Consider the following 15,164-nt stretch of genomic DNA (forward strand, 5'->3'; position numbering starts at 1 on the left):
AACTTATGCACCCAAATTCGACGCGGACATTGAGTGGTCTAATAAATTTAAGTCACTGTTGAATTTTGTATTTCGAATTTCAACAAAATCGGATAATAAATAAAGTTTTTTAGAGCTTCAGACCCTTAATCGGCACAGCTATATCTAAATATAGTCCGATCCGAACCATATTTGGGACGGATGTCGAGAGAACTAAAACTACCCTCTGTTTCAAATTTCAGCGAAATCGGGTAATAAAAAAGAGCTTTTATTGGCTTCAGACCCTTTATCGTCAGATCGGTCTATAAAGCAGCTATATCTAAATATGGTCCGATTTGGCCCGTTCAATAACTTAACCAGCGTGCATCAAAAAGACGTATCTGTGCCAAATTTCAGCCAATATCTCAATTTTTGAAGGCTTTAGAGTGCTTACAACAGACGGACAGACGGACACACGAACATCGTTAAATCGTCTTAGAATTTTACGACGATCCGAAATATATATACTTTGTTGGGTCGGAAATTGATATTTCGATGTGTTGCAAACGGAATGACTAAATGAATATACCGCCTATCCTACGGTGGTGGGTATAAAAAGAAGTGAAAAATCGTATAGCAAGAACGTAAACTACCTACAATTCTAAGAAGTTTCTCCGAAGAAACCCTGTAGGCTAGGTATGAGTGGCAGTCCTTCAAAGACTCACTTAGACAATTTTAAGTCCATTGGGATACCACATTAGCGACCGACCAAGGAATTTGGTGGGAATCGAACCGACGACCCCCGCACTAGCACTCCGAGCACGCTACCAACTCGGCTACCGGACCCCCAAGAAGCAGGTACCTAAAATAAAATTCTGATCCACGCCTCTTGACTTCAAAAATTGTTTTTTTTTTCATCCATGATCCACGCCTCTTGACTTCCAAAATTGTTTTTTTAACAAAATCGATTCAGATTTTGATATAGCTCCCACATATATTGGGTTGCCCAAAAAGTAATTGCGGATTTTTTAAAAGAAAGTAAATGCATTTTTAATAAATCTTAGAATGAACTTTAATCAAATATACTTTTTTTACACTTTTTTTCTAAAGCAAGCTAAAAGTAACAGCTGATAACTGACAGAAGAAAGAATGCAATAACAGAGTCACAAGCTGTGAAAAAATTTGTCAACGCCGACTATATGAAAAATCTGCAATTACTTTTTGGGCAACCCAATATATTTCATTCGATTTTAAGGCTCTAGTAGCCATAGTTTTGGTTCGATCTTTACAAAATTTTTTAAAAGACGTTCTATTTAATGTTCCAACATGTGTGTATAATTTTATCGCAATCGGTACAGATATAGCACCCATATATCGGTATAGATATAGCACCCATATATATCTTTCATCCGATACGGCATTGTAGGGTTCTGGTAGCCATAATTTAGGTCCGATCTTTACAAAATTTTTGCACAAGACGTTCTATTTAATGTTCCAATATGTGTGCACAACTTTATCACAATCGGTTCAGATTTGCATTTTTTGGCCGATTTGGCTGAAATTTTGCATGTAATGTTCGGTTATGACTTCCAACAAGTACGATCCAAATTAGTGTATAACCTGATATAGCTCCCATATAAACCGATTTCGCGATTTGACTTCCTGAGCCCTTATAAGCCGCAATTTTCGTCCGATTTGGCTGAAATTGAGCATGTGGTGTTTTGTTATTACTTCCAACAACTGTGCTAAGTACGATCTAAATCGGTTTATAACGTGATATAGCTCCCACATAAACCGATATCCCTATTTGTCTTCTTGAGTCCTTACAGACGCAATTTTTGTCCGATTTAGCTGAAATTTTGCATGCGGTTTTCTGTTACGACTTCCAACAACTGCTCCAAATACGGTCGAAATCAGTCTCTTACCTGATATGGCTCCCATATAAACCGATTTCTCGATCATCTTTGTTCGGTTCCTAGAAGCTTTAAATTTTAAATTTTTACCAGAATCTATGGTGATGGATTCCCAAGATTCAGCCCGGCCGAATTTTACACGCTTTTACTTGTTTTTCCATAGGCAGGTTAAGTTCAAAGTTGGGTGATATCGGAATATTTCTTGATATAGCCCCCATATAGACCGATCTGCCGATTAAAGGTTTTAGGCCCATTAAAACACCTATCCGATTTCGCTGAAATTCGGCACAATGGTTTGTGTTAGTCTTTTCCACATTCGTACTGAGTATTGTTAAGATCGGGCAATAATTCGTTATAGCTTCCATATACACTGATCTCCCGAATTAGTATCTTGGGCACATAAAACGCGCATTTATTACCTGATTTCGCTGAAATTTGGCGCAAGCACATATGTTAGTCTTTTTGATATAGCTATTTGGATATAGCTGCCATATATATCGATCTCTCGATTTAAGGTCTTGAACCCATAAAAGGAGCATTTATTAACCGATTTTGCTGAAATTTGGCACAGTTAACTATGTTAGACCCCTCAACGTCCGTATTTAATATGGCCCCCATTGGTCTATATTTAGACATAGCTGTCATATAGACCGATCTATGGTCTAGAGCCCACAAAAGGCACACTTATTATCCGATTTCGTTGAAATTTGGCACAGTGACTTATGTAAGGATTTTCGACGTCTGTGCCCTATATGGTGTAAATCGATATATAGCTGGATATAGCTGTCCTTAGACCATAAAAGCAGCGTTTATCGGTTGATAGCCTGATATAGCTGCCATAGAAACCAATCTTCCAATTTAACTTTCTAAGCCTCTGGCGGCGCAAATTCTACTCGATTTGCTTGAAATTTTGTAGGTGGTGTTTTTCTGTGACTTCTAGCAGCCATGATGGTACGGTACATACCGGCCAATAACTTGATATAGCTCATATATATTTGAAAAAGCCATTCAAAGATCTTGACAAATGCAAAACTTGGTGGAGGGTATATAAGATTCGGCCCGGCCGAACATAGCACATTTTAACTTGTTTTTTTTTTGCAATTTTGACCGAGATCTGCATCGTATTTTGCAATTTACGAAAGTATTTCCGGTTCGTTTGCGTTGCGTTTATCCATGATTTGGATTCGTGAAAAAATTTTTAATCACTTTGGCTCATAAACTGTCCACATCTGATTATTCATCTTAAAGTTGTACAGTTTGGAAATCAAAAAATTTTAAAAAAGTGTATTTTTTGTATTTGTCAAAAATGTATTTTCATTAAAGTGTCTTTATTGAAAAATCTTTAAATACCTTAATTTGTTCCTTTTGTTTGTGAACAGGTGATATATTAAATTTGAACAAGATATGTCAACTTAAACGGTGCTATATTTACTTCTAAAAAGCCATTTTTATAAAAAATTGGAAAAACCCCTCAAACTCTCAAATTCCAAAGCCCATATAGGTTTATGTTTTTTTTTTTTACTCCATATGAATTTTTGCAACCTAACTAAATTTGTAGCTTTCACAGCAAATTTACTAAAAAATGTGGATGTGGTCCAAAATGGGTATTTTGGGTATTTCTGTGACAAATTTTGGGCAGTAGTTATTTTTGGTTTTTTAGAAAACTTTCTTCTGCAAAATTCACAAAGAATTAAGATGTTTCTGTAAGGTTTTTTTAAATTTTTCCAATTTTCAAAAAATTTTAATTTTTGGAAATCCGACCACAAACGAAGATTTGGCTGCATCAACAAATTTTCCAAATACCGAGGTGACCAATTTGAGAGGCCTGTCAAAACGGGCTGGGCAACCTAGGGCCTTGAGAGTTTGCACACAATCTCGCTAACACCTCAGCTCCAACCATTCCAAATTTCAAAGAGATATGTCTATTCGTTCTCACATGGCATATTTTTTACGAGTTTTCGGTGCTCCTCTTCGTTGAAAAGTTTTTTACTGCCATACCAAATAGTACAATGGAGGCCACCGTAGCGCAGAGGTTAGCATGTCCGCTTATGACGCTGAACGCCTGGATTCGAATTCTGGCAAGAAGATAAACGTTCAGCGGTGATTATCGCCTTCTAATGCTGGCGACATTTGGGAGGTACTGTACCATTTGGTATGGCAGCCATGTAAAAACTTCTCCACAAAGAGGTGTCGCTCTGCGGCACGCTGGATTCGGATTCGGCTATAAAATGGAGGTCCCTTATCATTGAGCTTAAAACTAGAATCGGACAGCACTCATTGATATGTGGAAGTTTGCCCCTGTTCCTTAATGGAATGTTCATGGGTAAATTTGCATGTTTACCAAATGGTAAAGTTCCTCACAGTATTAGGAGGGGATAACCACCGCTGAAAAAAATTTTCTGATGTTCTGGTCAGAATTTGAACCCAGGCGTTGTGGAGGTGGTGATCATCTTTGAGTGGAGGTGGTGATCCTCGTAAAGCTCCTGTAGGTGAGCAAGCTCATTCCAGTCCAAGGGAACGACCGCCACGGGAACAGTGTGGCGCCAATAACAAGTCAATTTATTTCAAAACCAAGAACCATGGACAAGATATAAGATTAATGAACGATCAATGGTTTAGTATCTGCACACAGGAAGTAAAGCTATAAAAGAGTTAAAAAAAGCGTGGTCACAAGGCGCTAATAACACGCCATATCATATCGAGCATTTGTACAAGAGCCGTTGCCGCCCGGCCTCTCACAGATACTCTCCGCTTGATACCGCTGATTATCCGCGAGTGCCGTATGAAGCGTTTGCTACTCCGTATGGAGTATGGACGCTCTCGGTAGCTCGCAGCTTAGCTTCTCGTGACAGCAGTGAACACCACTCAGATGGGACCTCAATGTTCCAGCCTGTGTGGTGCTTACAACTATCACGTGCCCAGCCGTTCAGCGTCATAGACGGACATGCTAATCTCTGCTCTATGGTGGCGTTCGTATGTATGGCGTTCGTGTGTATATTTTTAAGAGAACCCATGGTAGAGATATCACAAGCTCAAAAATATCACTGAGCTCAAAAATATCACTGAACTCAAAAATATAACTGAGCTCAAAAACTAAGCATAACACAACCTCTGTGAATATTAATAAAATAACTTTTTGGATTTATTCAACAACATATTTTTCATAGAAAACACAAAATTTTAGCCGCTTCATTTGGCCGCTTTCTCTACGCATCACTATGGGCCTTAATCCAATCGCGATGATAGAAGACCTTGGCATAACCATCAGGGTTGTTGGTACCACAACCACCCACAACAAAACCAGCCACACCGACCAATTCACCATTAAAGGTAGCGGGACCACCCGAATCACCATTGCAGGCGCCATTGCCAGCTTGATGGGCCAAGCAGATTAAGGCATCGGAGGACATTAAAATCGAGGTGAAACATTTCAATTTGGATATGGCTTCCAAGCTGTTGTATTGCAATTTCATGGGTATATCGCCATTGGTTTTCAAACGTCCCCAGCCGGAAATGCCAACAGTGCTGCCCACAGGAACTTCAGCAGAGGCCAAGGGAATGGCCTGAACATTTTGAGAGTAGATCAGAGGAGTTTCCAATTTCAAGAGAGCCACATCGTTTATGAAATTTCCATAATTCTCATGAACAATTACTTCGACGACTTGTTTGATTACACCACCCATTAGACGGTTGGTGGAACCAGCACGTATGGTAAAGTAGGAGGCATCATCGCTGGTAACAAAGGTTAAAGAAAAATTTTAAGCGTTTTTGCTACCTAAGTATAGAAGAAACTTACACATGATAAACTCCATTCTCATCTTCGGCTCCCACACAATGAGCTGCCGTTAGCACATAGTTGCGACTAATTATGGAGCCACCACAAATATGCGAACCACTGAATCGCAATGAAATCTGATGGGGAAATTGACCCTCATAGGCATCTTCACCGCCCACAACACGTCCCGTGGGCTCTGCTGTGGCCACCGCTAAAATGGTCAATGCCAAGAAAGCTGATTTCGTGAATTTCCCCATGCTTATGTAAAACGTAAATAAAGTTGTGGCCACGCATTTTTAGCTCTTTTATAGCTTTTTATTTCCTGAGCAGATACTAAACCATTGACCGCTCAATAATCTTATCTCTTATCTCTTGTCTGTGGTTTTTGGTTTTGGAAAAAATTGATTTGCTTTAGCTTCGGCCCTATATCTTGAAAAAATATCAGTGACGTTACAAGTGATATAAATCACTGACTTTATAAAGAAGAAGTAGAAGTCGTGCAAAATTCCGAATAATCGTAAAGGCTAACAAAAACTTGTTCTAGTTTGTGGGGAAAAATATGAACGAGAAGTGGTTTTCACAGATCTCTACTTCTGCTTACTTTGCAGTTCTTTCAGACTCTCAAGGGGTAAAGTAGAGGATAAAGATTACCCAGCAATGATTCTAACTAAACAAAATCCAAGCCTATCTTGGTACCTCCTTTACCTTACATGTGAACACAGACATACCCGCGATGTCACCTGGAGCAGCTGCCTTCAACACCCGTGAAAGGTAGATGACATGTGCTGCAAACCCACATCTTTCTATAGTCCTCAAACTATTTACAAAAAATACCAGAAACGAAGAAAGAGAAAAACGGACTCTTCTAACATTGACGGCCTTTAGGGATCTAAAGTCAAATGAGAAAGTAGATTTTTTGACTTTTCGGCCCATGTAGCAGCAAAATCCAATTATATTTCGACATGCGCAATCTTAAGCAAAGATTTACAGCTTCCTAAGTTTCAGCAAGATCGGAAAAAATTATGCCTTTTAGGAAGTTAAGGTAATTGCTCACTGTAGCGCAGAGGTTAGCATTTCCGCCTATGACGCTGAACGCCTGGGTTCGAATCCTGGCGAGACCATCAGAAAAAAAATTATCACCGGTGGTTTTCCCCTCCCAATGCTGACGACATTTGTGAGGTACTATGCCATATTAAACTTCTCTATAAAGAGGTGTCGCACTGCGGCTCGCCGTTCGAACTCGGCTATAAAAAGGAGGCCCCTTAAACTTGAATCGGACTGCACTCATTGATATATGAGAAGTTTGCCCCTGTTCCTTAGTGGAATGTTCATGGGCAAAATTTGCAATTTTGCAAAAAAGGTAATTGCTCTGCAGGTGCCACACTTAGTTTTCCTGCCAACATTCTTTCTCTTACAAATCTTCACCTTCGTACAAGCAATGATCGACTATGGAAGTAATTTCGACTAATCGATCATTCGACCTTTTAAACATTGAAAGTCAATTTCACATGTAAAAGATCGATTATTTAACTCCAAATAAAAATTTTTAAGTCTTCCAAGTCGACTTTGACTTTTCGGCAGGAAGTAGAGAGAAATGAAAAGAACTGAGTGTAAAGCAAATAGAGATGTTCAGAAGTCGTCGTTGTTGTTGCTGCATATTTTTGTGTCGAGGTAGCGATTCTTGTGTAGCACCCTAGGTGAGCAAGCTTGTTCCGGTCCATGGTACCGATTGGCCCAGGAACATTGTGACCATTAGTTATTCAAAGGCCAGTATTACAAGCACTTAAGCAAGATTGGTTGCCATCCGGTCTCTCACTGAGACTCTCCACTTGATGCCGCCGATTTTTCGCGACTGCAGTTGCAGTTACTCCATACACAGAGCGTCCCTCTATCCGCAACCTGTGGACGCGCCCGGTAGATCTCAACTGAAATTCTAGTGATGACGATGAACATCACATCGGAGCTCAGAGTTACAACCCGTATGGTGTTCATAGTTGTCCCGTCCTGGTAAATATTCAGGAGTCAGAATAAAGTCGGAAAATTTTACCAAACAATGAGATTAGGTAAGGTTGAAGGACAGGATGCAGAGTATAATCAGCCACTATGGACATACACCTAGGCAAGCAATGCGGTTTGTTGCGCATTTTAAATACCGAGAAGTAACCCCAAAAATCTGTGCTTCCCACAAAATTCCTATACTTTCTTAACCTTTTTCTATTCAATGCTTCTTGGTTCAAGGTTATCGTATTTGCCTTTGCACCTAAGTCCCCGGAGTCAATTACCGCGAAAGACGTGCATTGATACAGGATAATCTACAAAGTTCCACCATCTTCCGCACATGCTGTAACTTGACGCACATATTTTGCATTGGTGAGCCCATAGTTCTAAGTGTCCCGTTATAAAACCAAAAGTCATAATGACGTCCTTCATATTTCCTCTCAGTAATATCATTGTCTTCTCACGATACGGATCCCTCATAGGATTTTCGTCATACTTCAAACTGCGTCGCCCCGAAGGGCTTCGAATTCATCAAGTCTTTTGATGAATGCGTCGTCTGCGATCATGTTCGACCTTACTCCGTTATGGCTTGGCACTCAAAGGAGGTGGATCGTGCCATCCCTTGAGAAGGCGTTAATCTCCTTCGTACATTCTAAGGCTGTCCGTAAGCAAATTATTATACGTTATATCCTCTAGTGTCGACTCTAGTGTCGACTCAGGTGTCCATTCCGAAACCTCTTCCACCCCTTCCTTTCGTCGCCTTGAATATCACACGATGGTATATATTGCTCCTATCATCCATTTATTGTCCTATCGTTATCCCGTCCATCCCGTGACGCCAGGAATTGACCTTTCTTCGTTTTTCCTCACAATAGACAGATTTTAGCCTTAATTCTGTTTACGTTAAAATCCCTAGGTCTAGCCCAATCATATGCGAAGATGGAAGGCACTGTGCACCTTTTACTCCTGCTAATTGATTTACTGGATGCAGACGGCCATTGCGAGACTGAAATGGTGAAAGGTGCAAAGACTGGCTTGCGTCAGAATCACTAGATCATTGAGATTAACTTCGCAGACAGGCCCAATCGTATGCTAAACTGGAAGGCACTGTGCGCCTTTTACTCCCGCCAATTGATTTTCTGGTTGCAGACGGGCATTGTGACCCTGAAATGGTAGAAGGTGCAAAGTCTGGCTTGCGTCAGAATCACTAGAGCATTTAGATTAACTCCACAGGCGATGCTGGTTATTCCACCCACTAAGAGGCCTACGAGTATTTTAGAAACTATGTCACCGAGGTCGCGCTTAGGCTGGGGGCGCTCGGCATCCTGAAGGGGAGTTGTACTGGTTGAAGAGGACTATTCTGGGTATTACGGATGTGGAGGCTGAGGAGTCTCAAACCGATTCAGAATAAGATCGCTTTCCAGAATCAGAAGAGGAATGGTAGATAGGATCTCGGCATGATGAAGAAGGACGGGTACGGCCACAGTTTTGTTCTGGGTACAATGGAAGCGGAGGGTAGGCTAGAAAGATCTTCTTTTCCGGAGGAGAGGATTGAGAGATGGATGCTATGTTTGAGGAGGTGAGGATTAAGAGATGGATGCTATGTTTAAGGAGGATTACACCTCCCGATCTCGACACTGGTGGGATCTAGGTGGAGTCAAGGGCGGGAGTAGACCCCCATTCCGAGTCCCTCGATATCGGTATGTCACAGAGCTGTGCCGCCAAATTTTTTGGTCAGGCTGAAGGATCTCGGCACGAAGATGAGGGACGGGTACGGCCACAGTTTTGTTCTGGGTACAATGGAAATGGAGGGTAGGCTAGAAACATCCTCTTTTCCGGAAGAGAGGATTGAGAGATGGATGCTATGTTTGAGGAGGATTACACCTCCCAACATCTAAGCTGAAGGCGTCTAGATAAAGCCAAGGGCGGGAGTAGACCCCCATTCCAAGTCCCTCGATGCCGGTCCAAGTCGACTGACGGACAAGAGCACTGGCTAGATGGGCACAGGTTTCCCAACTTGAAGAATGGTTCTTCTCCGGTCTGAGTGAACTTGCAAGCTGATCTCTAGATGGTCTCCTCAGATACGTGAATAAGACAGTACGGTATCGACAGAGGGTGCTCACCTTTGTGTTGGGTTTCCAGGTCAATCTGAATCTGGACCTAAACCGATATTCCGTGAATAAATTTTTTAGAAATAAAATTTTGATATAATTTCTGTAAAAAAATAATTTGATCAACTTTTATAAATATTTTTTGACAAAATGTCCAACCAAATAATAATTTTTAAAAATTTTCTATAAAAATAAAATTTTAAAAAATTTTATATAGAAATAAATTTTCGAAAACATTTTCTATAGAAATAAAATTTTATTCAAAGTTTCATAAAAATAAAATCGTTCTTGCGCTTATTTTGTTTGTTAACAAAATTACCATAGAATATATTTTGTGCAACTTATTTTTGTATATAATTTTGTCAAAAATTTGTTTCTTTGGTTAATTTTTTTTTAACCTTAAAAGCGCACAGGCTTTTTAGTCAAGTTTCATTATCTCATAATCCATTTTATCAAATCGCGTGATAAGATTTACTTTTTGGCAATAATAAATTAAAAATCCCCATAAGATTAGGTTCATTCAATACTGAGGTTCGCCAGCCAAGGTATATAGAAAAGCTATAAATACCACTTAAAATAGGCAAAATAGCTTAAAATTCTTATAAATACTGTGATGGCCATGTCGTTGCTAAAATTTTTCCTGCTTATCAGTTGCGTGGCTTGTGTGGCATGGGCTAATCCCACGGGTCGTGTGGTGGGAGGTGATGATGCCGTAGCCAGACAATTTCCTTACCAAATATCGTTGCGCCGCGATCATAGCCATGTGTGTGGTGGTTCCATCATCAGCAGCCGTACCGTTTTGACCGCTGCTCATTGTGTGGTCATGGAGGGTACTACACCGTACGTACTTACCGAATATGCCTAATAAGACAATTAAGTTCGATGGTATTTGTTTCATATTCTAGTTTCCCCGCCAAAGATTTTACCATACGTGCAGGCACCATCAATCGCATTGCTGGTGGCATTATAGTGCAAGTCAAACGTGTCACTGTCCATCCCGACTATGTGATCTACAATGACTTGGCTTTGTTGGAATTGGAGGAGGAATTGACCTTTTCCGAGACTATTCAGCCCATTGAATTGTTCGAAGGTGAAGTGCCTGCAGGCTCTGACGTTATCATCTCTGGTTGGGGTCTAACTGAACATGCTGGCGCCAGCTTGCCCATTATTATGCAGTGGTATAAGGTTACAGCTCTCAGCAAGACTGGATGTGCATCGAAAATTGGTTTCTACAGCGATGCATTGATTTGTTTGGATCATCCTTCGGGTGCTGGTGCTTGCAATGGCGACTCTGGTGGTCCTGCCGCCTATGAGGGTAAACTTGTGGGTGCCGCCGGTTTTGTAGTAATCAAGTGTGGCTCCTCGCGTCCAGATGGTTATGCCAAGGTCTCCTACAACATTGAATGGATAAGGGCTAATATGGTTTAAATTGTCAATGCCAATGGGACATAGGGAAGAGTATATGGAACAGTATTATAAAAAGAAAGTAACAAAGATAAAGAATAACAAATTCGAAACCACTAAGCTTGTCTCGAACGAATGATTTTTATTCGCTAATCAGCTGACTGCAGAGTAGAGTAAATATAAAGATTTGGGGGAAAGAAGCAAACAAATAACTTTGGTTAGAATAACTTGGGTAAAAAAGTCAATTGACCGCTTTATATTTTTTTTTTAAGATATAAGCAAAATATTAAAATTCCAATGCAGGATATTATCCGGTTATAGACCGTTTCGACAAAGATTAGCGCAGCAGAGAACTTTCAAAAGTAAGGCATAATGTGTGATGTTGCTAAAAATCATTTGACCGGCTTTCTGTATAGCGGTTTCTGGTTCGTCAGAACCTTTATCATTAATAAATGGTCAAATGGATCATGGTGCTTTACATACCAACCCAACTAGAGACGGTTGCACAGCACACACCTGAATTTGAACAGGGCTCTATAAGACGACTTGATTCCCAAGCGCAATAGAAAACAAGTAAAATCTTACTTCCCTTATTAAAATCCAACATATCCAATAATGCCAATAGGAACAAACAAACACAATTTTGCCGAACTTATTTGTTCTCTGCACTGTGAACAGCCATTGATGCTGCCAGTGATGTTTTGTGTATAGGCAGATATATGCAAAATAATCAGAATTTTTTGTAAATATATGTTCTTTTTTAATCTTGAGGTGTATGGTTAATTGTCGAAATTTTTTGATTAAACTGGTATTGACCATAACATTTAGAACATTGGCCATTTTGCTTGCTTCGTTTACCGGAAACTTTGATAACCAATCGCGTAGCTCAATAAATTACTCTCTTTGATAAGGTTTAATTTTCGAAGAGCAAGACTTTTTCAATATCAGCCACAAGCAAGCAAGTTGTTTAACAACCTGATTTTACGACATAACATAACTTATAAAACTGGTTTATGGCAATGTTATTTTCTGAAGCAGTTCACCAATCCTCCATGTACCTTATTCGCTTATATATATGCCGGACAACTAACTTCAAGCATAAGATCTATCTACAGGATCGATGGCAAGATATTAACTAAAATGGCATTTATTTTCTAAATGATGAACTTTTTAAAAAACACAATGACGAACTAATGGAGGTATTCTATAGAAAGTTTAGTGATGAACATTTAATGATGATCATTTCAATGATGAACTTTTTCTATAAAAAATGTAATTATGAATTTTTCTGTAAAAAGTTCAATGATGAACATTTTCTATAATAAGTTCACTGATGAACTTTTTTTATAAAAAGTTCCCTGATGAACTTTTTTTATAAAAAGTTCCCTGATGAACTTTTTCTATAAAAAGTTCACTGATGAACTTTTTCTATAAAAAGTTCACTGATGAACTTTTTCTATAAAAAGTTCACTGATGAACTTTTTCTATAAAAAGTTCACTGATGAACTTTTTCTATAAAAAGTTCACTGATGAACTTTTTCTATAAAAAGTTCACTGATGAACTTTTTCTATAAAAAGTTCACTGATGAACTTTTTCTATAAAAAGTTCACTGATGAACTTTTTCAATAAAAAGTTCACTGATGAACTTTTTCTATAAAAAGTTCACTGATGAACTTTTTCTATAAAAAGTTCACTGATGAACTTTTTCTATAAAAAGTTCACTGATGAACTTTTTCTATAAAAAGTTCACTGATGAACTTTTTCTATAAAAAGTTCACTGATGAACTTTTTCTATAAAAAGTTCACTGATGAACTTTTTCTATAAAAAGTTCACTGATGAACTTTTTCTATAAAAAGTTCACTGATGAACTTTTTCTATAAAAATTTCACTGATGAACTTTTTCTACAAAAAGTTCACTGATGAACTTTTTCTATAAAAAGTTCACTGATGAACTTTTTCTATAAAAAGTTCACTGATGAACTTTTTCTATAAAAAGTTCACTGATGAACTTTTTCTATAAAAAATTCACTGATGAACTTTTCCTATAAAAAGTTCACTGATGAACTTTTTCTATATAAAGTTCACTGATGAACTTTTTCTATAAAAAGTTCACTGATGAACTTTTTCTTTAAAAAGTTCACTGATGAACTTTTTCTATAAAAAGTTCACTGATGAACTTTTTCTATAGAAAGTTCACTGATGAACTTTTTCTATAAAAAGTTCACTGATGAACTTTTTCTATAAAAAGTTCACTGAAGAACTTTTTCTATAAAAAGTTCACTGAAGAACTTTTTCTATAAAAAGTTCACTGATGAACTTTTTCTATAAAAAGTTCACTGAAGAACTTTTTCTATAAAAAGTTCACTGATGAACTTTTTCTGTAAAAAGTGAGCATTTTTATAGAAACAGTTTATCAGCGAGTTTTTTAGAGAAAATTTCAGTGTCGAGATTGCTTATAGAAAAAGTCTATTAGTTACCTTTTTTATAGAAATAATGTTCATAAGTGATTTTGAATGAAAAGTCTTTCCACGAACTTTTTCTATGAAAATGCTCACCAGTATAATTTTATTACCAAAATATTTTAAATAAAGTTTTGCATAGAAAAAGTTCATCAGTGAAATTTTCCATAGAGAGGTTTTATTGGTGAACTGTTTCACAGAAATTATTTTATCTTTTTATACCCACCACCAAAGGATAGGAGTATATAAATTTTGTCATTCCGTTTGCCACACATCAAAATATCCATTTCAGACCTTACAAAGTTGATATATTTTTGATCGTTTTAAAAATCTAAGACGATCCGTCTGTCTAAAGTTTTTAAAAATAGAGATTTTGAACTGAACACAGATTCTTTTTTGTCCATAAGCAGATTAAGATCGAAGATGGGCTATATCGGATTATATCTCAATATAGCCCCCATATAGACCGATCCGCCGATTTAGGGTCTTAGGCCCATAAAAGCCACATTTATTATCCGATGTCGCCGAAATTCGGGACAGTGGGTTGTGTTAGGCCCTTCGACATTCATCGTCAATTTGGTTTAGATCTGTCAAGTTTTGAATATAGCTGCCATATAGACCGATCTCTCGATTTAAGGTTTTCGGGCCATAAAAGGCGTATTTATTGTTCGATTCCGCCGAAAATTGGGACATTTAGTTGTGTTAGGGCTTTCAATATTCTTCTTCAACTTGATTCAGATCGGTCCAGATTTTAATATAGCTGCCATATAGACCGACTGACCATAAATAGCGCATTTATAATAGTTGTGTTAGACCCTTCGACATCTCCCTTCGATTTGGCCTAGATCGATTCAGATTTGTACATAGCTGCCACGTAGATTTGGATATAGCTGCCATTTACACCGATCTCTCGGTTTTAGGTTTTGGGCCCCTAAAAGGCGCATTTATTGTCCGATGTCGCCGAAATTTGGAACATGAGTTGTTAGGCCTATCGACATCTTTCTGCAATTTGGTCTGTATTGTTTCAGATTTGGATATAGCTGCCATGTAGACCGATCTCTCGATTTAATGTCTTCGCCCCAGAAAAGGCGCATTTATAATCCGATTTCGCTGAAATTTGACACAGGCCCTGATGTTAGGCTTTTCGACATCCTTGTACTATATGGTTCAGATCGGTCTATATTTTAATATTGCTACAAAAAATACCAATATTTTGTTCTACATAATTGAACAATGATTTGTACATATTAGATCACACAATGGAGAAAAGGTGGTTAACATATATACCCGAGGTGGTGGGTATCCAAAGTTCGGCCCGGACAAACTAAACGCCTTTACATATTTCATGTTTACTTGTTCTTACTCGTTTTATATATTTGTTTTTTAGAGGTCATTTTTATTAACTCACTCAAGTAGTGTTTCCGTTCGACACATTCCAAGCGTTTTAAAACAATTGAATTCTTATCTGAGGTGATTATTTACTGGATATTTTTAAGTTATGACTCGGATAATGAAAACTTTTAGTAGTGGTTTTCGTAGTGTCC

General features: G+C 38.3%; 3 protein-coding genes across 9 annotated transcripts in view; 2 read left to right on the plus strand and 1 right to left on the minus strand.

Annotated features, from left to right (window-relative positions):
- LOC106091030 (carboxypeptidase M) overlaps positions 1-15,164 on the plus strand; it is a 165,840-nt gene that overhangs the window by 93,621 nt on the left and 57,055 nt on the right. The gene's annotated exons all lie outside the window — the stretch shown is intronic.
- On the minus strand, positions 4,992-5,930 carry LOC106091035 (serine protease SP24D). The gene is made up of 2 exons (XM_013257434.2): positions 5,668-5,930; positions 4,992-5,603 (listed from the first exon to the last, which is right to left on the minus strand). Exons 1-2 carry the CDS (start codon positions 5,901-5,903, stop codon positions 5,078-5,080), a joined length of 762 nt encoding a protein of 253 aa, XP_013112888.1. The 5' UTR covers positions 5,904-5,930; the 3' UTR covers positions 4,992-5,077.
- On the plus strand, positions 10,369-11,279 carry LOC106091036 (serine protease SP24D). Its single transcript, XM_013257436.2, has 2 exons — positions 10,369-10,595; positions 10,661-11,279. The coding sequence occupies exons 1-2, from the start codon at positions 10,369-10,371 to the stop codon at positions 11,181-11,183; spliced, it is 750 nt and encodes a 249-aa protein (XP_013112890.2). The 3' UTR covers positions 11,184-11,279.

Source organism: Stomoxys calcitrans, chromosome 4 (genome assembly GCF_963082655.1).
Source record: "Stomoxys calcitrans chromosome 4, idStoCalc2.1, whole genome shotgun sequence".
Classification (NCBI taxonomy): domain Eukaryota; kingdom Metazoa; phylum Arthropoda; class Insecta; order Diptera; family Muscidae; genus Stomoxys; species Stomoxys calcitrans.

Excerpts from the sequence above, each read along its gene's own strand:
- LOC106091035 (XM_013257434.2), bottom strand. The coding sequence starts at position 5,903 with ATGGGGAAATTCACGAAATCAGCTTTCTTGGCATTGACCATTTTAGCG. Across the intron at positions 5,604-5,667 it reads GAGAATGGAGTTTATCATGT|CGATGATGCCTCCTACTTTA; the intron begins GTAAGTTTCTTC and ends CTTTGTTACCAG.
- LOC106091036 (XM_013257436.2), top strand. The coding sequence starts at position 10,369 with ATGGCCATGTCGTTGCTAAAATTTTTCCTGCTTATCAGTTGCGTGGCT. Across the intron at positions 10,596-10,660 it reads GTCATGGAGGGTACTACACC|TTTCCCCGCCAAAGATTTTA; the intron begins GTACGTACTTAC and ends TTCATATTCTAG.